A 25398-nucleotide genomic window follows, 5' to 3' on the forward strand; every position below is an offset into this window, starting at 1 on the left:
GGGCGACCAGCCACTGGAAAGTCGAGATCCTCCGGGCCTGTCGACTAGCCCAGAGCCGAGCCCAAAAATCCTCAAGGAACTCCTGTGAGAGTCCCTGTAGCCGCCAATGCCCCGCTGCAGCTGGAGAGACCATCCTCCTCGCCGTTTTGGAATGCCATTATTGTGGCAAGAAGGGACACATTAAAAAGCAATGCTACAAATGGAAAAATGATCAAAAGGAAAAGGGAAAAGGCAAAGACAAAGAGAAAGATGAAGCCAAAGATGTAAAGCCAAAGGGCAAAAGTGGAGTCAAGATTGAAGAAATCAATGTGTCACATGCAGGTGGCAGTGAGGATGAGGTCCTATTTACGTCTTCACTTGATGCCCATTCACTTCTTACAGGTGGTCATGGTATGCACTCATGGATCATTGATTCAGGTGCCTCCTTTCATGTCACAGGTTGCAGAGACTTGTTTGTCAGGTATACTGCTGGCAATGAAGGACTGGTTTATTTGGGTGATAACCATGCATGCAAGATTCTTGGCAGAGGTGATGTGAGGCTTGTGTTTTCAGATGGCTCACAGCTTATGCTCCATGATGTCAGGCACGTGCCTGAGATCAAGAAGAACCTGCTTTCTACTGGACAGCTTGATGATGCTGATTATGTAACCACATTTGGTTGTGGAAAGTGGAAGTTTAGTAAGGGCTCACTGGTTGTTGCCAGAGGCTCTAAGGTGGACACTCTTTACTTTATGCATGCAGGTGTTTGTCACCATGCTAATGTAAATGCAACCGAGCTGCCGGAAATCTCTATGTAGCATAGCCGGTTGGGACACATGAGTGTCAAAGGAATGGAGCAATTGTCTCGTTTGGGTTACTTGCCTTCTCTAAAGTTTTCAAGTTTTCATTTTTGTGAGCATTGTATATATGGTAGGCAACTACAATGCCCCCACAAGAAAGCTCTTGGACAGAAAGATGCTCAGTTAGAGCTTGTGCATACAGATGTATGTGAGATGCTTCAGCTTTCTTTGGGAGGGGCAAAATATTGTGTGTCTTTTATTGATGATGCCACACGTAAGGTGTGGGTTTATCCTCTTCGTTTGAAGAGTGATACGTTCTCAGTGTTTCAGAAGTTTGTTGCTCTAGTTGAGAATCAAACTGGCAAAACACTGAAAGCTTTGCGTTCCCACAATGGTGGAGAGTATATGTCCAAACAGTTTCACGACTTTTGTGATGCTAAAGGCATCAAGAGGGAGCTCTCTACTCCTTATGATCCTCCACAAAACGGGACAACAGAGAGGATGAACAGGACCATTCAGGAGAAGGTCCGTTCTATGTTGTCACATGCTGCGTTACCTCATTGTTTTTGGGCTGAAGCTATTATGACAGCCGTTCACCTTATAAACAGGTCACCTAACACGAGGCTTGGTGGGAAAGTGCCAGAGGAAGTATGGACAGGGAAGCCTCCGTCATACAAGCACTTGAGAGTGTTTGGTTGCGTTGCGTACGTGCACATACGCAGGGAAATGCGCACCAAACTTGATCCTAAGTTTCACAAATGCATATTCCTAGGATATGGTGACAGAGGTGAAATGGGGTATAGACTTTGGGATCCCGTGAATAGAAAGATTATACGCAGCAATGATGTCATTTTTGATGAAACATGCATGTATAAGGAGCCTGCAAGGCAACAGGAGCCTGGCAGAGTCATCTTTGATGATGATGGACATCATAGACAACAACCAAGGGCTGTAAATCAGTCATTACAGCAGGAAAACCAGCCCTTAAATGGTGCTGAAAATGGTCCAAATGGACAGCCAGAGATGGCAGAAGATATCCCTATGGATATACCACAGTTAGAGGAGATACCGGGCATGATTTTTCAGCCTTATGGCATGGAACAGGAGCCACCAATGGGTGATATGCAGGCTGGACAGCAACCTGCAAATGATGGTCATTGGGTACGGAGGTCCACAAGACCCTCCAGAGCCCCTGACAGGTTTGTTCCAGGGGTTGACTACTTGATGCTCACTGACTGTGGGGAGCCCTCATGTTATAAGGAGGCTTTACAGAGGGCAGACAAGGCTCTTTGGGAGCGTGCCATGAAGTCAGAGATGGATTCTCTGCACAAAAATGGAACATAGAAGTTGGTGCCTTTGCCTGCAGGCAAGAAGGTTTTGCCATGCAAGTGGGTATACAGGCTCAAAGTTGCACCAGATGCAAAGCCAAGATACAAAGCCAGGTTAGTGGCTAAGGGCTTCAAGCAGGAATATGGTGTGGACTTTGATGAGATCTTCTCTCCAGTGGTCAAAATGACCACACTTAGAGCTGTGTTAGCTTTGGTTGCACATGATGATCTGGACTTGATTCAGATGGATGTGAAGACTACTTTTCTTCACGGTGATTTCCATGAGGAGATATATATGCAACAGCCAGAGGGTTATGCAGTGAGTGGAAAGCAGAAGCTTGTATGCAAGCTGAAAAAGAGTCTTTATGGGCTCAAACAGGCACCAAGGGAATGGTATCATAAATTTGATACATTCATGAAATCCCAGAAATTCAGGAGAAGTGACATAGATCACTGCTTATACACCAAGAAAGCTTTGGACGGCAGTCTATTGATCCTCATCTTGTATGTTGATGATATGTTGATTGCCGGGAAATCTCGTAAAGAGATGGATGCCTTGAAGAAGAGACTGCATCAAACCTTTGATATGAAGGATTTGGGTGATGCAAATCACATTTTGGGTATGCGGATACTTCGGGACAGAAATCAGCATGTGTTGTATTTGTCTCAGAAGGAATACATTGGCAAAGTCTTGCAGAGGTTCAATATGGACGGGGGGGAAGAAGGCTAGTACTCCTTTGCCTCCATATGTGAAACTCAGTGCTATGGACAGCCCACAGTCAGATAGAGACAGGGCTGATATGGCCAAGGTTCCGTATGCTTCAGCTTGTGGCAGTCTCATGTATGCCATGGTTGCTACTAGGCCGGACATTGCATTTGCAGTGGGAGTAGTTTCTAGATACATGGCTAAACCTGGCAAGAAGCATTGGGAAGCAGTGAAAGGTGTCATGAGATACCTGAAGGGCACACAGGATATGTGCATTTGCTTTGGCAAACAGGATGCATTAGTGCATGGTTACACGGATTCGGATTATGCCGGTCATCCAGATAACCGGAAGTCTACTACCGGTTATGTATTTTCATTCACAGGAGGTGCTGTGTCATGGATATCCAGGATGCAGAAGTGCACTGCCTTATCTACTACAGAGGCCGAGTATATTGCAGCCACAAAGGCTTGCAAGGAGACATTATGGCTATCTCGGTTAGTGGTTGATTTGGGTTATACAGGGGATATTCCATTGTTGCATTGTGACAGTCAGAGTGCCATCCAGTTGGCAAAGAACCCTGTCTTTCATGCAAAGACGAAGCATGTGGATGTGAAGTATCACTTCATCAGAGAGGTGATAGAGAACAAGCAAATTCAGCTTGTTAAGATTCACACGGATGACAACCCGGCTGATCTGTTGACAAAGAGTTTGCCTCCGGAGCGGTTTGCTCATTGCAGACACTTGATGGGCATTGGATGAGGCCAGTTTCAGCCTTGATATGGCCTTGTATATTATCATGTACATGCTGATTTTTTCTTTTCCTTTACTTAAGGGCACTTTGCCTTTAAGTGGGAGGTTGTTGGGGTAAAGGCATATTGCCCACCCTTATAGTGTGTACAAGCCCATAAGTTATAGTACATAGTACACTTAGTACTTTTAATGTACTAAGTGCACTATGTGTACCAGTGCAATATACATGTGTGATAGGGGAGTCACACACTCATATCATGAGTTGACTTATCCCCACAACTCTCTCTCTCTCTCTCCCTTGTTCTCTCTGTGTATGTCTCCCACATGAAACTCTAAACCCTAATTCTCCCACACAACGGAAAGTGCCAGAGGAAGTATGGACAGGGAAGCCTCCGTCATACAAGCACTTGAGAGTGTTTGGTTGCGTTGCGTACGTGCACATACGCAGGGAAATGCACACCAAACTTGATCCTAAGTCTCACATACTCAATGTGCAGATCCAGAAGTTTAGAACAGACAACAACAATAGCTGACACCAGACATGACAAGTCACACACTCAACTCGGTTCTTGCAGCACCTCTCAAGAAGATTTTGCCCTACAAGATTATCTTTTTTTTTAGACGAATGGCATCAAATGGTGTTACAGGTCTTTCCGGGTTCCGGAGCCTCTCCCCTCCGACTTAAATGAAAGAACTTAACACAAAAGCCCAAGTCAAAGCAAGCGTGGAGCTTCCAGCTGGAGGGGACACTAATCTCCAACCTTATCCGATTGACGTGGAAAGTCAGATCACTCTAGAGAACTACAAGCCGCCTCCTTACAATTTCAGTAGATAACTATAGGACTAAAAGGCCCAAGTCAGAGCCAAACTAGAGCTTCAAGCTGGAGACCACAGAAATCTCCATCCATATTGGAAGACATGACCTTGAAAGCTCTTCTTTAAGTCAAAGAAGACATGGAAGTTTTCATCACAAAAGGAAACATCCTTCAACAAGTACACATCTTTTGAAATGTCTGTTTTATTTTTAAAGACATGCTTTTGAAAAGGATACGTGGAGGAGAAGAGAACATCCTCAACATTCTTCACCATCCAGGTGCCAAGGTGTTGGAAATGGTGAAACTATTCAAATCCAAAGGCTAGATTGGGTTTCAAGGTCGAACCCAAAATTAAGTGGGAGTGCCTGACAATATAGAAAAGGCTGATTATCAACGGACTTGGTAAACCTTTTAAAAATACTTATAGCAACTAGTGCGGCTCAGCTGCTAAAGAGACAACAACAGGTGAAGCATCTCATGGCAACAAAGAGTCTTTGTCGAATGCAAAGGGAGACCTTGATTTTTTGACAAACTGGAAAATGCTTCACGTACGTGAAGACGGTCCCGCCTCATCCTCGACCAATAATAGTGCCACTGACTTCTCCAAATTGGAATTCATCCCGCAATGACCACCAGCGACGGTATCATGCATAAGCGACCATTGTACAAGAGCCACCCATCGTGTATCCTGAAATTGCTTGGTCCTATGGGTTATTATGATGTATCTGTTAGCAGTCATCTCCTGTCTGTACCATATTACACTGTAGGGAGTGAGGGCCAGTGTTGTAGATGTGCTCGCCCGTGTGAGTTTTCTCCATTTTTCCCAGTCCATTTTCCTAGTAGTGGGGGTGCTATTTTTCCCTGTCAGCTGGTAGGTGTGGCTGGTCAAGTGGGGCCCGTTACTTTTTCTGTTGACGGACCTACTTGTTGCTGGCCGACTTGTATTTTCTATTGGCCGACTTGTATTTTTGCTGGCCAACTGGGTATTCTCCAGTCGTGAGCTCTTCACGGGCTGTCAGCCTGTTTTGTACTGGCCGACCAGAAGCCCCAGCCCATATATATGTGGGCCTTGCCCCCCACTTGTTTTTGTACTGGATTCAGGTGTATATAGCAGAGTTTATACAACCTTCTCCTCTCTTGCATTTCTGTACTTTCAGCACTCAGTATTTTGTCTCATTTCCGCTGCTCATTTCGACATGGTATCAGAGCCCTAGGTGGCTTGAAGCTTTGGAGACGGTGAGAGCATTCGGGACTTCTCCATTTGGTGCTGATTGGAGTATTTCTGGGCTGTACGGGACGTGGAGAAGAAGGTAGAAGGTGGTATCATTGCTGGACAGCCACCTTGCATTTAATTGCAGCCTCCTCTTCATATTTTTTTCCCACCCACCCTCCCTTCACAAGACCACGTGAACCCCCGAGATGGCAGATTTGCTCGAGATGGCAGAGAAACATGTGAAGATCCCCACCCTCCCGATGTTCCACGTGGACCGACAGTTGGACGGGAACAACTATGGCATCTGGAAGGTAATGATGGAATCTGTCTTGGAGTCTTATGATTTGGATGATTTCATCATGGTTGGAGTTCCAAGGCCAGAGTTGGTAGAGGAGAAGCTTTCACTATCCACCAAGAAAGAGCAGGAGGCCCATGCATAGGTGTGGGATCGTGTCAATGCCCATGTGCAAACTCTTTCATTTTCCTTAATTGTACACCCCAAGTGATCAACCACATCAAGCACATGACGCTGGCTCGAGGGATTTGGCAGCACTTGGCTTCTTTCTACAATCGGGTATCGCCCATGAAGAGAATTTCCTTGTAAGTGCAGATGCGAGTGATGAATCCTCCAAAGTCTTCGATGATGTGGGAGCACATCAACAAACTCCAAATTCTTCAGCAGGAGGTTCTTCAGGCTAGGAAGGAGATATCATCAGATGACATGGCCATCACCTTGCTGTCTCATCTATCCCCTCAGTACTCATCTATCCCCTCAGTACTCAGCTTTCTATTCTTCTTTGATCACCAATGGGAGGCTGACCACCATTAAATGGGAGCATAGTTGCTATGAAACGCGTTTCAAACTTTAGCAGACCCGTTTGAAACGTTTCAAACGTCTGGGAGTTTGAAACGCGTTTCAAACTTGGCTTTTTATTTTTTAATGTTATTTAAGACGGGTCATATCAGTCGATTCAATCACTTTCCAGAGAGCAAAAAAAACACGCCGTGCATAGTACAGAGGAGAAAGTTTATATGGCAACACATATGCCAGACAATGTTAGAGATTGGTGCTCAGCATGTGGTGCAGGTGATTACTGACAATGGCTCTAATTGTGTGTCCATGGGCAGAATGTTAGAGGATGAGTTCCCAGAGATAGTGTGGACTCCTTGTGCAGCACATAGTCTTGACCTCATGATAGAGGATGTTGCTAAAATCCCTTGGATTTCTGAAATCTTTGCTATAGCTCGGAGCATGGTGAGGTTTGTTACCAAGAGGCTAAAAGTCCTCTACATGTACCGTGCCCATAGTGATCTAGAGTTGCTCAAGCCCTCAAAGACCAGGTTTGCGTACATGTTCATTGTGATTGAGAGGCTAGTGAGAGTCCAGCAAGGGCTACTCCGCACAGTTGTGTCACGAGAGTGGATGGCACGGGAGGATCGAGAGCAGCCCAAGGCAGTGGCATTTGTGCGTGCTGTGATGCGAGAGAGTTGGTGGGATGATGTCAAAGCACTTGTGAAGGCCACTCAGCCTCTTTACAGTGTCCTTCACATCACAGACATGGAGGGTAGCACTCTTGGTCTCCTTTACGAGTTCATGGACCGTATTGGAGAAGCCCTGAATCGGTGCACCGTTCTATCAGCAGAGAGGTATGTAATATGCAATATGCATGTCTTTCCAGTTTTGTCCTTGTCGGGTTTATTTGGCTTTGGTTGTTGGTGAATCGTTATTCGTAACTTGGTCTATGAATAGGGTCCAGGACATCAGGGAGGTTTGGAACCGTAGATGAAATTGGTTTCATAGACCAATCCATTCGGTTGCCCATATACTGCATCCTCTATGGCGTAATGAGGAGCAGTTCAACAACGAGGAGTTGGAAGAAGGGTGGCAACAGTACATCCAAAGGTGGACAGGAGGTGATATTAATCTCTTGAGAAAATTGGAGGATGAGCTCTTGGTATATCGCAATGGGAGCCGTGTGTTTGAAAGACCCACCGCACTACTAAGAGAGAGACAGCTACAGCCAGTCTCATGGTGGGAGAAATATGGGATTGGTACTCCATTACTGGTAAGTGTTTAGTATTCAAATGTTACATCAATAATAGCCATGAATCATGATGCAATGGGAGGTTAGTGCTTTATCATGACTACTTACAAAGTTTTATGTCCTTTCTATGACAGAAACGCCTTGCATTGCGAGTCCTCTCACAAGATTGCAGCTCTGGGCCTTGTGAGAGGAACTGGAGCACATGGGCTCTCTTCCACACAAAGAAGAGGAACAAATTGAGCAGTGCTCAATTAGAACGGTTGGTTTATTGTCATTGCAACCTCCGTCTAATTGAGCAACAACGCAATCCAATCGAGCCGCGCCAAGTGAATGTCGACAAGATTGACATAGAGTTGGTGAAGGATGTACCGGATATTCCTCAGGAGGAGCGTGACATCTATGCTATGCTTTACGAGGAGTTGATGGCACCAGCTCGTATCACACGAGTGCATGCATCTAGAGATGGAGCTTCTACGAGTGCTACGGCTACAGAACCTGAGATTTATGGAGCTGAGGCAGAGTCTTCTTCCGGCACAGAGTCAGAGACATCAGAGGATGGAGATGACCATGAGGAGGAGTCGTCGTCTCCGTCTGAGGAGGATGACTCCTGAGTCCTGACTCCTGATTCTATTTTGTACTTTATTTTGTACTATGTACTGTGTGTCACATGTGACACGGATTGTGTTTGACTATTTACTATTGACTCTTGAGCTTACTTATGATGAGCATTTACCATCGAGACTCTGTGTCATGTGATTTGTCTATTTAGTATTATCTATGATTGTTGATTCATGAATCATGATTGAAACCTATAGGCTGCAACCTGCAACCTTTGAAGTTAAAGTTTGGCATTTGAACTTTGTAGTTTGTACATATTCAGCATACACCATGGCTCATTTCTTTCTTGCATTGTTTTTATCTAGGATTGAAGTTTGAAACTTTGAGTTTGAAGTTTGAACATGGATGACTGCCTTGGCATATTTGGCATTTGCTATCCCATGGGCCATGGGCCCATTATGCATAGATGATAGTACATACTTATTACTAAATCCTGATACATCATACAAGCATGCATATATTCAACATATTATCATTTTATCAATGCTATCAATGATCCCATATATTCTAGCATATAAATATCATATATGGTATTGATTTTTCACATGCCAAGATGGGAAAGTTTGAAACGCGTTTCAAACTTCTGGGAAAGGTTTGAAACGTTTCCAAAACGTTTCAAACGCGTTTTTTGAAACGTGTCGCTACTATGGGAGGAGCTTGTGCCAATGGTATTGGACCAAGAAGAGCGGTTTTTGAACCCTCCACAAGGCAGAGGTTCTGAGGTTTTGATTGGCCAACGGTCGAAAGGCCACAACAACAACAAGGGCAAAGGGAAGTCTTCGCAAGAGAAGTCTTCTGAGAAGAAGCCCGACTCAGAGCGTGATGCTTTGAAGGCCGAGAAAACCTATAGCCATTGTGGCTAGAAGGGTCATTATTGGAGGAAATGTCCTCAGTAGAGCACCAAGATAGGTGTTGATTCCTCAGCTGCAGCCGCAAGATTCCAGCTTTTGTGCACTTGGAGATTATGGACACCGGAGCTTCATCTTCTTCGAGCATGGAGGCAGTTGGTCTCATTGTTTTGGGATACTCGGGAGTGGATTCTAGACAATGGTGCTTCCAGGCACATGACTCCTTCCCGAGAGTTGTTACAGGATCTTCGAAGGCAAACATGTCACATCTTTATTGGTGACAAGTCCACTATCCCAATTCACAGTGAGAACAGGTTGGAGATCGTTCCCGATCGTAGAGGGGGGAAAGCATTCCTCCCAGGGTTCTTTATGTCCCATCTCTTGGCTTTCATCTTTTGTCAGTGCACGAGGTTTGCAAGACTGGCACGCGGGTGGAGTTTGATGAGCATTTTGTTGCTATCCGCGACAAAGCAACAGGCCAGGTTGTTCGGAAAGGCGGACTGGAGAATGGGATTTACAGACTCTCAGCACTCTCTTCTCTTACAAGTACTCAGCTCGATGATTTGTGGCATTTCCATTTTGGCCACTTGAATGTGGACGCGCTGTGGTGGGCTTTCGGGGACCAGATGGTGGATGGCTTGCCAGATCTTGACAACAAGCAGGGACATTGCAGCTCTTGCATTCATGGAAAGCAACATAGGGAGTCTTTTCCAAAGCACGCTACTAGGCGGGCTTCGAAACCATTGGAGTTGGTACACACTGACTTGTGTGGACCTATGCAGACCCCATCTTTGGGAGATTCCTTGTATTTCATGCTGCTTGGGGATGATTGTAGCAGGTTTACATGGGTGTATTTTTTTTCACAGAAGGACCAAGCCTTTGCTCGGTTCAAGCATTGGTATGTTTTGGTGGAATGCATTGCAGGTGAAGAGTGTTCGAGCTGACAAAGAAGGGGAGTTTTCTTCTAATGCTTTTGTGCAGTTTTGTGCGAAGCATGGCATCAAGCGGAAGCTGGCCAATACAAGGTCGCCTTTAGAGAATGAAGCTAGCCAATACAAGGTCGCCTTTAGAGAATGAAGTGGTTAAGCGTAAGAGCAGGACTGTGGTGGAGATGGCGAGGACGATGTTGGAGCATCGTGATCTTCCTTGTCCACTTTGGGGAGAGACTTGCGACGGCTTTCCATATCCTCAACCGATCTCCGACAACTTCAGTGCCTAAGATGACTCCATTTGAGGCTTATTTTGGCAAGAAACTAGATGTCTCCCATTTCTGTGTTTTTGGGGGTGATGCCTATGTTCACATACCAAAGAAGCAGAGAGGGAAGCTTGACTCCAAGTCCCAGAAGCTTGTTTTTGTAGGATACAAATCTCTTTCCATTTTCCTAGTAGTGGGGGTGCTATTTTTCCCTGTAAACCTATAGGTGTGACTGGTCAGGCGGGGCCCGGTACTTTTTCTGTTGGCCGACTTGTTGGTTGCTGGCCAACTAGGTATTCTCCAGTCGTGGGCTCTTCAGGGGCTATCGGCCTGTTTTGTACACTGGCCAACCAGCAGCCCCAGCCCATATATATGTGGGTTTTGCTCCCCCACTTGTTTTTTTTTTTTTTCCGAGAAAAGATCCTTTCATTAGTTGTAAAAAAAACGCCCACTGGGCTACAAAACCCCTCCCTTGCTCATAAGAAGGCAGAGCAGAGATGCAATCAAGGCAGCTAGGGAGACTCTCCCTAGGTGCAAAAAAGTGCAAATACAAGTACAAATAACTAAGAGGCTATATCATACAATAGGAGGGGAGGAAATCCAAACAGGTGGCCTGTAGTGCCATCGGGGGGTACCCGCGTGTAGAGTATAGAAGGGGCTGCTGTGCCAAGTGGTGTGAAGGGCCTGGCGCCGCAAGATCGCTCGATCCGAGTCGCCCCGGATGCGGTCATACTGTCCTCGCAAGGTGTGAATCAACTCCTGCCAGATACTCCGAACAGTCTCTGCTGGTGGCTCCAGTCTCCCCTCAAAGGCCCTGAAACAACGGGCTCTCCAGGTGAACCATATGGTGAGGCTAGTGAGGAGCTCCCATCGTAGATCCCTCTCCTGTGTCTAGCCGACGGACGAGAAATCCGGTCAAGGAACAAGACGAGGCTGGCCCCGAATGAATCTGATGGCCTGGCTGTCCTGCTCCAATTCGTATCCCAGAGCACGCCCTGACGAAGTCGACCAAGCAGCGGCTCCCCACGTATACATGCCCTCTGGAGAGAGGGGGGCCAAAATGTGCAGAATCCTCAGCCAAATCTGCTGCGCCTGTGGACAGTCCCATAGGCAATGAAGCGCTGTCTCCAATGGGTGGCCGCATCTCACGCAGGCCGACGGAAGGCCACTGTAGACAAGCCAGGTGCCAACTGCAGAGCCCCTGTGGGCAACCAGCCACTGGAAAATCGAGATCCTGCATGCCTGTCGGCTAGCCCAGAGCCTGGCCCAAAAATCCTCCACGAACTCCTGTGAGAGTCCCTGTAGCCTCCAATGCTCCGATGCAACTGGAGAGACCATCCTCCTCGCAATCAAAATATGCCTCCCCAGCTGAACAATGTACTGGAAAAAGGTGATCTCTGTGGCCTCGGGGGACGCATAAGGATCATGCCACTCGTACTCGCCAGGGTCCCACTGGAGCCGGGCCAAGGGGCGCGCAGCATATGCCCATATGTGCCAATCAGAGTCCACATCTGCAGGGTCTGGATCAATATGCCACTTCCTAGAAGCGGCGGCCACTACCCGTATCCTCCGAAAGATGCACTCTGAAACCAAAACTCTGACCGAAGGCAGGCCAGCTGCTCTAGCCACCACTGAAGCTGCTGTGGGGCCAGTCTCAAGCACCGAGCCCACCAATGATCCCATCCTAGAAAGGAGCGGAAGGTACTCGCGGCGAAAAGCAGACTGTAACATGGAATAGGCGCTCTCCCTGCTTGGCTGCTGCTGGGTCGAAACCATGCTGCCAAGGTTTGAAGAAGGCCCGAGCGCCCCTGATGTCAAGGGGACTCATGGCTAGGACCTGGGCCACGCTCTGGGCTGTCTCGAACTCAATCTAGTAGTGTCCGCGGCCCAGTAACTGAATGTCTAGGATCTTGCCCACATCTGCAAGAAGGCGGGCCTAGAGTAGATCTCGGATCTCCCCTCTGCTGGGGCGGGTGCCAACTATACGGTAGATGGTGGAATGTGCCTCGAGGCATTCCACCTCTACAGCGAGGCTCGCTTCCTCTTCTGGCGAAAGAGAGAGCCTGATGGGGGTATCCTTAGGGGCGGGCGAGGGGGCTGCGGAAGAGTCCCTCTGAGGTGGGGCGGGAGGAACCTCCATCAGAGTCTGAAGCTGAGTCGAGGGCAAAGCGATAAACGGGGGGGTCCTGCAAGAGCCAAGCGGCACGAGAAAACGGAGCGGGGAGGGGAGGAGAGGGATGGCCCCCCCCACTTGTTTTTGTATCGGATTCAAGAGTATATAGCAGAGTTTATACAGCCTTCTCCTCTCTTGCATTTCTGTACTCCCTGCACTCAGTATTTTGTCTGCTCATTTCGACAGTGTCCACGGTGTACTGAACTCCTTGGAGTGAGCATACATGTGTTTCATGTCATATAAACAACTCTAAAACACTAATCTCAACAATGGATATTGCCTCTTTTCTGCCAAGTGCATCGGCCACGGAGTTGGCCTTGCTAGGAAGGTACTCTATCATGCCTCCAAACTGCTGGAATATTTGACTCTAGAAATGATGGTGTTTGCTCCATTGTGCATTTGGCATTGTCTGCAGTCAACAAAAGGCCTAGTGATCCACATGAAACACAAAGTCGTGCCAGTACAATAGTGTTTCCAATTTTAGGACCTAGATCACCACAAGGAGTTCCTTATCATGGACAAAGTAGTTCCATGTATGTGCACTTAATCACATTCCATTGCCTTCACCAATTCACGTATAACAAATTGTTAAAGAGGCCTCCAAAAAAAAAAAACATGACTAGATGAAGTCAAGGAGGAATCAGGTGTTACATAACATGAGTCTAAAAACTTAATATAGCTTACCATAAAAAAGTAAGGGTAATTAGCGAGATCTAACGACCGCCCCCCATCTTTTTGCACATCTCCCTGCACAAGCATTATTTTAATGTTACTCCAAGCTCTAAAAGTTCAACTCAAATGTATAAAAACTCACATGATGATGTGATGCATCAAAAGACAAATTTGACAAGTAATAAAGCACCTTATCTTGAAATATCAAGCATGCAAATTCCATTAAATGAGAGCCTCTAGGAAGTTGGAACATACTAGGTTCAAGAGATGTGAGCTGGGCTTGGTCCACTAAAAATTGGCTGGAAGTATTTCCTGCACCTATAGAGATAGTTTGCAGAATATTAAAAACAATGGTAGGCTCATTGAGAGGCTAGATCATAAGCCTCCTATGTATGGATTTCCTATAGATGCCAATCGGTCATTTTTGCCTCCAATGGACATTAGTAAATCAATCTCTCTCTCTCTCTCTCTCTCTCTCTCTCTCTCTCTCTCTCTCTCTCTCTCTCTCTCTCTCTCGCGCTCGCGCTCGTGTCCATGGCGTGACGCCTTTGCTCCTTCGCTGCTCGCGCTGCGCACTGGTGGTCTCCCTCGCTCTCTCAGAGTGGACTTCCGCAAAGCATTTGATACAGTGCCTAGAGCCAGATTGATGAGGCAATTACAGGAGATGGAGGTACCCACAGAGCTCATATGGGGGATTATGGCTTTATATAGATCGGTTTTGCAGGACAGGTACGCACCCCAGAGGGGGTCTCTACTTTGGTTCACTCCACTATAGGAGTGAAGCAAGGTTGCCCGTTATCTCCTTCATTGTTTGGTATGTATGTGGATGAGGCTTCTGACTACATTGAGAGATTGGGGGACAGAGAAGCCCAGCTAGCAGGTACATGGATCCCACTATTGTTATATGCTGATGATATTGTGTTGATCTCTGACTCCCCTGAGGGTATGCAGCGTCATCTAGATGCTTTACATGAGTTTGCACATGATAGTGGATTGTCTCTCAACCTTGGCAAAACCAAGGTTATGGTGTTTAACACCACGCCACAGTGGGTTAGGCGATCAGCTTCCACATTTACATATGGGCAAGAGATTGTGGAGTATACAGATGCATATACATATCTTGGGGTAGTATTCAGTGGGCCAATGTTTTCGATGAGGAGAGCAGCAGAGACTAGATTGACTAGAGCACATGCAGCCCTGGGTGGTTTGGAGAGGATGTGTTCGCAGGTTCAGTTTCAGGAACCTCGAACGAAACTTTGGCTTTTTGACACTCTAGTGACATCAGCTATGCTTTATGGAGTGCAGATATGGGGACCTTCAGTGGGCCATCACAGCGCAGGCGGGTGGAGAGGTATGGAGAGGCCTTTGGTATCTATGATTGCTAGGATTATTAGAGCCAAGGCCGTGGTACCTCATGAGATTATTCGAGCAGAGTTGGCGGCTGCCCCTCTGGTGATTGAGGCTCTTACGAGATCAGTCTCCTACATACATGGCTTGTGGGATCTCCCCCGAGACAGATATGCACACCTCGCCCTGGAGTCCTCCCGACAGTTAGCTTTACAGGGAGACACGGCTTGTTGGTATGGACAGATGACATCTTGGTTCCAGGCACATGGTTTTAGCATGGACAGATTGCCTCCCTTCCAGTATTCTCTGGAGGCACCCTCTCTCACTCTCACACGGACAGAGATTACCAGACTCATCCGTCAGGATTTAGTTCAGCTGGACATTAGGAGGACATGGATACAGCCGACTGAGGAGCTGGGCACAAAGATGGCTTTCTACAGAGAGCATTTTCTTCAGCTCACAGCAGATGGTTTTGTGATCAGACCCAGTTACATGGATGTACACTTGTCTCATGCAGTACGATGTGCTATTGGTCAGATTCGCACATCCTCACACCAGCTTGAGATTGAGATTGGCCGATATAGAGGTATACCAGTTACATGGATGTACACTTGTCTCATGCAGTACGATGTGCTATTGGTCAGATTCGCACATCCTCACACCAGCTTGAGATTGAGATTGGCCGATATAGAGGTATACCAGTTACATGGATGTACACTTGTCTCATGCAGTACGATGTGCTATTGGTCAGATTCGCACATCCTCACACCAGCTTGAGATTGAGATTGGCCGATATAGAGGTATACCAGCTGAGGCCAGGATATGCCGAGTATGCCATGGGGAGCCAGAGACAGAGCTGCATTATATATGCCATTGTACTGCATACTATGAGATACGTGGTCGTTTCCACTATTTATTCAGAGAGGGTTTTGGACCACTTTCCAGAGTCATGGGGTACCAAGACCAGAGGTGTTTGGGATTGTTCTTGCTTGAGCTGCGGAGACATAGAGATAGCCTGCTTAGGCGCACAGAGAGCCAGACTCAGAGGCACATTACAGATTTCTTTAGTCCAGCCATCACTGCGCCAGATGGATCACAGCAGCAGCAGGACATGGATACCGCCCACACCAGGGGTACACTGATTGATCGTGCGATTGAGCTTGGGTGGTCCAGACGCCCACGACTACGGAGAAGGGCATCCCAGCATAGACGGAGGTTGCAGCGGCAGATTCGGATTATTTTTGCGAGGCATGCGGGACACCCAGTCAGGATGCTAACCACAGAGGATATTGAGGAGATCCGCCAGTGTCCGATGCGGCACATATTATGAGATGGAGGCACCTCCATAGTGTACCCCTCCGTCCCACATGATATTGTATCCCCTCACTATATTCCACTCACCTCCATAGCGTACCCCCCCCTCACTATATTCCAGTTCCAGTTTCATTTTCTAGGTGCCAGTAGTATCATCTTTATTTTTCATTTTCTGGGTTTTTTTATCCAGACATTGTATCAGATCCACCATGATGTAACTTTTGGTCTCATAGGTCATTATGGCCTTTTGAAGACGTTAATATAACATTTCATTTCATTTCATTTCAAGTTGTTCACCGCTGCCCTGCTTACACTGCGCACCCCTGCTGGCAGCGCTGCTGTGCTGACCTGCTTCCGTGCTGTACACAGGCGCACTTCCACTCACTGCGTGTTCCGCCCTCCTGCGCCCCTGCTTCCGTGCTGAACACAGGCGCACTTCCATTGCGCGTTCCGCCTTACCTTTTCCCACCTGCCCTTGCTCAGGCCCCCAAGGTAGCAACTAGGGGAAATAACACAATGAACCTACAGGAGCTGGAGGCGTACATCAAGACAGTGGAGGACAACACCAAGAAATTACTGGGCGAACAAAAGAAGGTGCTGGACAGGGTCCTGAACCAACATGAAAAACAGTTGGAAGGCCTCCGCAAGGAGATACAAGGAAAGAACAACAGGATTGAAGAACTGACAGCCCAAGTGAACCACCAGGAAGAGGTGATTCAGATGTTGAAAGAGACCCAGCTGCAACAAACAGGAATGCCAGAAGCTGCCCCAATGATAGGGGAACTCCGGGCAGAAATGGAAGCCCTAAAGGCTATGGTTAAGGACCACACAATGGAGGAAGGGGAACTGAATATTCAGGAGGGTTTAAGGACTGACTTGGAGCAGTTGAAAGCTGCGAGTGATAAGCTGCGGGAAGAACTGCAGACCACGAAGAAAGATTGGGTGGAGGTGGTGAAGAAGCACAAACCCCCGCAGAGCATCATACATGAGACTCTCAAGGAGGAGAAACGCAGGAAGGATAGGGCCCTCCATGTGCGAGTACAGGGGCTACAGGCAGGGGGTACAGGCAGGGGCTTCCCCAAAGGAGGATGCCATGACAATTTGCCAGATGCTAGGAGTGGACGGGATCGCCCCCCCCTTTGCAGACACATGGAGGGCAGGAAAGGATATGACACGAGAGCGACCCCTCATCATTAGATTCCCTGATGCCACCAGCAGACAGGCCTTCTTAGACAGGCGGGCTGCCCTCAAGGGCACACAGGTGTACATGGGAGATGATCTCACTCCAGCACAGGTGGCACACCGGCGTGAGGCGGTGAGACCAAACACCTGGGGGGGTCTATGAGACCAAACACATGGGGTCTATGAGACCAAACACCTAGGGCTGGCAGTATAGAACTGCAATGGCATGCTGTGGTCGAATCCAGGAGGCTTGAGCGAGATTCTCACAGGCAGGGATGTCATTTTTTTTTACAGAGACTCATCAGAGCCCTGAGAGGGGCTTACCATACATAGCCGGGTATGAGTGGGAGTCAGCTTTTCGAGGTGAGACCCGCACATCAGGAGGAGTATGTGGCTCTGGGGGGATAGCTGTCCTTTTTAGATCCCATCTCCGACAGATTCTCAGCATCGTCTGGAAGGATGAGGATGCACGATATCTTTGGGTGCGGCTACAGCTTAGCAGTGACAGAGTCATTCACATTGCTGTGAGTTATTTTGCACCATGCCACTCCCCTTACGCCGCACAGCATGGCCAGTCACCGTACTTACCATTATATGAGGATATCATGGAGTTCTCACAGTTGGGGGAAGTCCTACTACTCGGGGATTTCAACGCCAAGACGGGAAGTCAGCAGGTCCCGCTACTCGATCTAGACGACCCTATCAGACTACAGGAACTAGACATCACTGACATAGGGCTGGAGCAATCATCACAGGACCGTGAGAAGGTCACAGTGTCCAGGAGATACTTCTTAGAGCTCGGAGCTGCACATGGTCTCATTATCTATAGTGGAATGTCCCGATGGCCCTCCTCCGGCGCCCTCACCTCCTTCCCTCACTCAGGAGGTACTAGCATTGTGGACTACCTTATGGGATCTCCGGCTTTGGCACACCTTATCCCCGACTTCTCCATTCCGCCACCCCCTTTTGAAGCTAACCATGCCTACCTCTCTTTCACTCTTACCTACACACCACCCGTCCCTCCACCACCTCCCCCCATCTCACATTACACTCAGGTTCTCTTTGATCATGAGCTTGACCTTGTTTACTCCAACCACATCTACCACCAACTCCAGGATGTGGAACCTACTATCCCCCTATCCACCCTCGCAACACAACTCACCACCATACTCCACACATCCGCCACAGCTTCTTTCATCTACACGCGGCGGTCTACCGCCAAGCCACCTTGCGGTTCCATGCCCCAGAACTGTTGGTATGATGACGAATGTCGGGCCACACGCTCCCGTCTTAAGCATGAGGTACAGATTGGGCAACGAAGCGCCAAGCGCAACGGATTTCTCAACAAAGCACCCGACGCAAGAAACGGGAGTTCTATGCTCGGAAAGAGGATGAGTTATACCAACTATTCTTAGGGCCGAACTGCAAAGAGACATGGAGGAAACTCCGAGAACATCGCCCTCCCACACCTATCACCTGCCCAGACACATGGCACTCCTATCATATCCCCCATCAGCCACCCCTACCCCCACCACCAGACCCTTGCCCCACCACCTCCACCTTCTTCACAAAGGGCATGGTCCTCAAAGCCATTCGTAGACTATGCAATGGGCAAGCCCAAGATCATGAGGGACTCACTGCCGAGTACATCTCGCATGCCCATGATACCCTAGCGCCCCTACTAGCCTACATGTTCAATAGAGCCCTTTGTGAAGGATTTCCACCCTCTTGGTCCACCAACACCATCACCCCCATCCTCAAAGCCGGAGATCCACTTGATCCTAATAACTACAGGACGATCATGATTGGCCACACATTGGCCAAACTCTATGGATCAGTGCTAAAGGCGGAGCTCAGTTCATTTGCAGAGAGCCAGGGATGCAGAGCCTCAGGACAGGCTGGCTTTCGGAGGAGCTACTCTACCCTTGACCACATCTTCACCCTCCGTGCCATCATCGAGGAGGGTAGAGCACGACACCACAGGATTTACTGCTGCTTTGTGGATGATATTGTACCCCGAGCCTGCTTCTTACACCGTCTACACGAGATCGGAGTCCCATCTGACATGGTTTGGAGCATCATTGCCCTCTATGAGTCCGTCACACCGGACGAGTGAGAGCCCCAGAGGTACATCACAGGAGATTTCCAGCACCATTGGGGTGAAACAGGGCTGCCCTCTATCACCCACTTTTTTCGGCCTCTACATTGATGAGATCTCGAGCTTCATTGATGGATTAGGCGGGGCTGGTCCCACACTGGCAGGCATATTGATCCCCATACTACTTTATGCAAATGACATCGTCGTCCTCTCAGACTCAGCCGAAGGGCTTCAGAGACAGTTGGATGCCTTACATGACTTTTGCACTCAGCGGGACCTCTCTGTTAACCTTGGTAAAACCAAGGTAATGGTCTTCAATACCTCTCGCCCCGTCACATCCAGATTGAGCTTCACATATAGAGGGGATCCTGTGGAGATTGTCTCATCCTATGTCTACCTTGGTGTCACTTTTAGTGGCCCACGCTTTACCATGCTTCCCACAGCACATGCTAGAGTGACGCGGGGATATGCAACCTTGAGCTTACTTGAGCGGCAGTGTTTCCAGGCACATTTCCAGGAGCCCAGGACGAAGGGCTGTCTTTTTGACACCCTCATCACACCAGCCTTGATGTATGGAGGAGCTTTCTGGGGCCAGATTTATCCGACGAGGATTGGCAACGAGTTGAGAGGCCCCAGGTCATGATGTTCTCCCGTATGATCCGCAATAAACCATCAGTCCCACACCAGATTATCCACGCAGAGTTTGTTGCAGCCCCGATGGTAGTGGAGGCACTCTTCCAGACAGTCACATACCTTCATCGCATCAATCACATGGATCCCCACGGGTACCCGAGGCTTGCCCTAGAGTCCTCCAGACAGCTAGCACTTGAGCGGCACTCTGGAGTATGGTATGCACTAGTTTCCACTTGGTTCTCAGTATATGGGCTCTGCATGGACCGCCTAACCCCCTTCAGTACAGTTTGGACTCCCCTTTTTTCCGGCTGTCTCACGAGGATACCAACAGGGTTATCCGGTCAGATCTTCTTAGCCTCTACACAAATTGCACATGTATCACACCCCTGGAGCTCCCCACGAAGATGCACTTTTACAGAGACCACTTCCTCACACTCATAGAGAGGATGGATTCATCCAGCAGCCGGGCTACTTGAGTGTTCACATGTCCCATGCCATGCGGATTGCGATTGGCCAAATACGGGTTTCTTCTCACCGCCTTAGAGTGGAGACGGGTAGAGCTGAGCGCATCTTCAAAGCCGGGAAGTTCGTACGGACACCCAGAGAGGAGAGGATCTGCCGACTATGCCACACACGTTGAGACGGAGAAGCATTACATATGCCGCTGCCCAGTATACTATGAGATCCATGGGAGGTTTCACTGTCGTGAGGGATTCGATCCACTCTCCAGGATCATTGACTTCCAGGACCAGCGTTGCCTGGGCCTCTTCCTGCTTGAGCTCCGCACACACAGGGACACCTCCTTGAGACATAAGCCCCATTCACCCCGCCCCCGCCCGCGGCAGCCAACCATCACCAGTTTCTTCCGGACCCAGGAGGTGGAGGACACCGACACAGTGGATCTTGTGGACCCTCCACGAGCTGCTCTGCACAAGAGGAGTTACCTCGAACCGAGCCTCTACACTCCAGCGTGCCCGACGCCCTCGACCCCCCCGTCGGCCACGATCACCTCATCAGCTCCAGATCTAGGACATGCTCCACCGCCACCGAGCTACCTTTCCACGTGACATAGCTGAGGGAGACCTCTCAGCCATACTCGTCAACCCCATGCTTGACATTTTGGAGAGTGGTATACCATCTACTCGGAGCTGATGTTGCTCCCATGTTTTTATGTTCTTAGTATTCCATTACGAGTTTCCATGGACAGTTTTGTATCACCCCAGTGAGATAGCTATATTTATATTTTCATTCTATTTTGTTTTCCATTCCATGATGAGGTATGCCATGGACATTATTGTACCACTTTGGTCTCATAGGCCCATTGGGTCTTTAGTAGACGCTTAATATATCTTTCTTTCTTTCTCTCTCTCTGTGATACCCCCTTCGTCGAGGCATGGAGGGTGGGCAAAGACACCACCAAGAAACGCGCACCATCCTCAAGCTTGCGGGGTTGGAGGCGAGGCAAGCATTCCTTACCAAAAGGCAGGGACTAAAAGGAGAAAAGACTTACCTCGCCTGGCCAGATGTTGGCTAGTACCAATGTCCAGGGTTGTAAGTGACCTTTTACCTAGACAGTTTACTGGTAGCTAGATTATGGCCTGGACAAGAAACTGAGGTTGTAGTTATAGTGGTATCTTTCATCTCTGAGTTTATACGGGACATGGGCTAAATCCAAAACACAATTGTATGCCCAGTTTCTACCACCAGATTTCGCAAAAATGTATGTAAAGAATGGCATTGGTTTTCGAGGATGAGGGCAAGTTTGTTTCCTCATACATTGCAAAGTGTTGGAAGACTCCTCTTAAAGTATTTCAGAGGACGAGAAGAAGACAAGTTTTGAGTCAAGGCAGCATACTATCATTTAGCAAGGTTTGGAAGTGTATCCTAACCAGACCTTACAACAACTAACACATTCGGCAATGGTAGCATACGAGAATAGCCCACAAACAAGCCATTTTCAGGTCATAATAAGGGTAAACATAGGGCTGGTTATGACCAGAAAAAGGGTAGACAGCCAACTAAAAATGTGCCCAAGGATGCCCAAGATGTAAAGGATGGCTCAGGGAAGGGGGGCAATTGCCCTAACTTTGGGCTGTCCAAACAGCAATTAGAGGCTTACAAACAAGAAGGGAAATGTTTCAAATGTGGCCATATGTTTGCTAAGAATGCTGATGCTAATGTGGAAAAGCCGAATTTCAATGTAGTTTCTGATGTACAAGGCAATACAAGGGGCAGCCAACCAATACCACGATAATATGTAAAGAGAGGGGGAAACTGAAGGCTCCCCCGCTCCAAGGGCTACAGTTCACTCCCACATATCCATGCCTAACAACCTTGGCGTCCCATACCACCAAAGCGTGCCCGTACACACCCCTGGCAAGACTATCCGCGATCCGACACGTCCATGTCCAAGGCAGGAGAGAACAACTCTTGGTCCAAACATAGAGCAACTATCGAACCATAATAATAATAACCCATACCTCACGTATATAGTGACTACTGCTGCTATAAATAACCATCCAATCATAGATAGCCATATGCATGGCTTTATTAATAATGAACCTTAGCCACCTATATCAATTCCCCTGATCTCAGGGCTCCACTAACCCTACCAAATTAGACCCTAATCTCAAAGATTCATATTAGGTACATTACATACTCAAGAGGACGGGGGCCGAGTTTTGAGCTGACCAGATCAGTCCGTCAGGGGTGTCCCCTCGCCCCTTTTCTTTTTCTCTTCTTTGCGGAGGCTATGAGCATGTATTTGACGGCAGAGGAGGTTGGGTTGAGAGGACTTCAGCTCCCAGTCCGGGGGGAGGACTTGCTTGATGCTGAGTTTGCAGACGACACGGGCTTATTTTTGCATGGCCAAGAGGCCAATCTTCTTCGGACAGAGTAGTCGCTCCAGGTTTTTAGTGCAGCTTCGGGAGCATTGATCAATTGGCGCAAGACAGTGGCCTTTTGGATCAGTAGTGCTCCCACTCCGGCATGGAGCCCAGACCCCGGTTTCAGATGGATTCCTCCAGGCACAGCAGTACGGTATTTGGGATGCCAGATTGGTCTAGATTTGTCACCTGAGCAGCAGATTGCCCCGCTTCTTCTGAGCATTCGGAAGAAGCTTTTGTATTGGAGTACAGCTCGACTATCCTTGGCTGGGAGGGTGGTGGTGGCAAATCAGGTGCTGTTAGCGACCATGTGGTACATTACGTCTTGCTGGATTTTCTCGAGCTCTTGCATCAGCCAGGTACAAAGGCTGATCAGGAACTTTCTGTGGTCTGGGCGGGACGGTCAGCCAGCTCGGGCAAAGGTTGCATGGACAGTTATTACACTTCCGCTGGCTCAGGGAGGTTTGGGCATTATAGATCCAGTCGATCAGAGTAGAGCCTTATTGGGGAAGCTTATTGTTCGGGGGTTGCTTCCAGGCGCTAAGCCTTGGAAAGAGCTCCTCTTGCAGCGGCTGCAGGCTCGGGCACCCCCAGCAGGGGGTACTTGGACACCAGAGATTCGCTGGATCTTCATAGAGATGAGGAGGACAGGCCTCAGTAGAGGATGGGAGGACAGATTTGCTTTGTGTATCCTGAGAGCATGGGAGCTGCTGAGACCGGGACTCTCTCAGCGACCTCCTTCTTGTGTTGAGGAGCGGGCCAGACAGCCGCTCATCTGGAGCCCAGCGGTTCGCACGGAGCAGGGTCATATGCTGGGTTCTCGGCCTCGTCTAGCCTGGGGACCTTTAGCGGCAGGCCCAGCTCGTAGTTTTGGAGACTGGCAGGCCTTCTGCAGTCTCCCAGAGGAGATCCAGGTGGAGAGGCTGAGTCACTTTAGAGGGGGGTTGATTATGAGGGATGATATTCAGGAGGCACTCACAGAGGAGTGGTTCACGCCTCTCGAGCCAGTGGCCCCACGGTGGATGGGAGCCTTTACACAGTTGGAGATCCTGATTGCAGTCAGAGCTTGCACTGAGGATGGCAGTTGCCTCTACTTTGAGATTCAGGATGAGGGCAGACTCCAGAGAGTGGATGTGGAGTCGCCTTTGGTTGCAGAGTGCACCTTTCAGAGGATTCGGGTAGTGGCCGCCGCTTCTCGGAAGTGGCATATTGACCCCGACCCTGCAAATGTGCTCCCGGATTGGCGCATATGGGCATATGCAGCGCGCCCCTTGGCCCGGCTACAGTGGGACCCCGGGGAGTACGAGTGGCAGGATCCTTATGCATCCCTCGAGGCCACAGAGATTACCTTTTTCCAGTATACTGTTCGGCTGGGACGGCATATTTTGACGGCGAGGAGGACGATCTCTCCAGCGACAGCGGGGCATTGGCGGCTACAGGGACTCTCACAGGATTTCCTGCAGGATTTTTGGGCTCGGCTCTGGGCTAGTCGACAGGCCCGCAGGATCTCGACTTTTCAATGGCTGATCGCCCACAGGGGCTCAGCAGTTGGCACTTGGCTTGTTTACAGCGGTCTTCCGGCGGTCTGCGTCCGATGCGGCCACCCTATGGAGACACAGAGACATTGCCTTTGGGATTGCCCTCAGGCGCAGCAGATTTGGCTGTGCGGATGCTGCGTATTCTAGCTCCCCTCTCTCTCCAGAGGGTATGTTTACGTGGGGTGCCGCTGCTTGGTCGACCTCGTCAGGGCCTGCGATGGGCTATGAGATGGAGCAAGGCAGTCAGGCCATCAAATTTATTAGGGGCCAACCTCGCCTGGTTCCGGCACCGGATTTTTCGTCCGCCAGCTGGACACAGGAGAGGGATTTATGATGGGAGCTCCTCAGCAGCCTCACCATCTGGTTCACCTAGAGGGCCCGGTGCTTCACGGCCTTTGAGGGGAGATTCGAGCCACCAGCAGAGACTGTAACGGGATTTGGCAAGAGTTGATCCACACCCTGCGAGGACAGTACGACCGCATCCGAGGAGACTCGGATGAGGCAATCTTGCGGCGCCAGGCCTTTCACACCACTTGGCGCTGTGGCCCCTTCTACACCTTACACACGGGATCCCCCCGTTGGCACTACAGCCACCTGTTTGGCTTTCCCCCCCCCCCTATTGTATGATTTAGCCTCTCAGTCCATTGTGCTGATGCTTGTATTTTGCAGCACCTAGGGAGAGTCTCCCGGGCTGCCATGCTGTATTCATTGCTCCTCTTCTCTTATGAGCAGGAGAGATTCTTTGTAGCCCTACGGGCGTTTTTTATATAACTAATGAAAGGATCTTTTCTCGGAAAAAAAAAAAGATACATTACATACTTCTCCTCCTCAGACATTTAGTTCAAAATGAAGTCAAGGAACCAATGGCCTTTGTCTCCCAAGTTGGGTGCAAGCCTTATCGGCGAGCCTGGAAAGATCACTAATAGCGACCAGGTCGAGTTTGATTCCCCTACAGCATTGAATCGAGTCATGCAGACGAGCACCGTCGCACTGCATATGGCCAGGCGTTCTTGGCGAAGTGGCAGCACAGTTTTGACCCAACTTCCAACCCTCTAGTTGCTGTCTCAAACTTTCCCGCCCGATGGCTCAGAAGGTTTGGCAACAGATTCATCTTGGGGTATACTTATCATCTTTGTACAACACACATTCATTTTTTATCTATCACCTCATTGTGTGCTCCCTTGAGCTTCTCCACTCTACGTGTGTGTATGTATGTACATTCCTACAACCCTATTTCCAACAATGACATCTCACGGGT

At 48.9% G+C, this 25398-nt stretch overlaps 2 protein-coding genes across 4 annotated transcripts in view; one reads left to right on the plus strand and one right to left on the minus strand.

Moving 5' to 3' along the window:
* Positions 1 to 25398, minus strand: part of LOC147610109 (glucose-induced degradation-like protein) — an 86002-nt gene that overhangs the window by 3328 nt on the left and 57276 nt on the right. For all 3 annotated transcript variants that reach the window (XM_086786752.1, XM_086786750.1, XM_086786751.1), the window contains one exon: positions 13156 to 13218. In XM_086786752.1, coding sequence (XP_086642878.1) covers positions 13156 to 13218 — 63 coding nt within the window. The remainder of the gene's footprint in view (positions 1 to 13155; positions 13219 to 25398) is intronic.
* On the plus strand, positions 6647 to 8261 carry LOC147610110 (uncharacterized). The gene is made up of 4 exons (XM_086786872.1): positions 6647 to 7239; positions 7343 to 7361; positions 7449 to 7658; positions 7772 to 8261. Exons 1-4 carry the CDS (start codon positions 6647 to 6649, stop codon positions 8246 to 8248), a joined length of 1299 nt encoding a protein of 432 aa, XP_086642998.1. The 3' UTR covers positions 8249 to 8261.

The sequence above is a fragment of the Cibotium barometz genome, chromosome 50 (genome assembly GCF_041138505.1).
Source record: "Cibotium barometz isolate CiBa-2024 chromosome 50, ASM4113850v1, whole genome shotgun sequence".
NCBI lineage: Eukaryota > Viridiplantae > Streptophyta > Polypodiopsida > Cyatheales > Cibotiaceae > Cibotium > Cibotium barometz.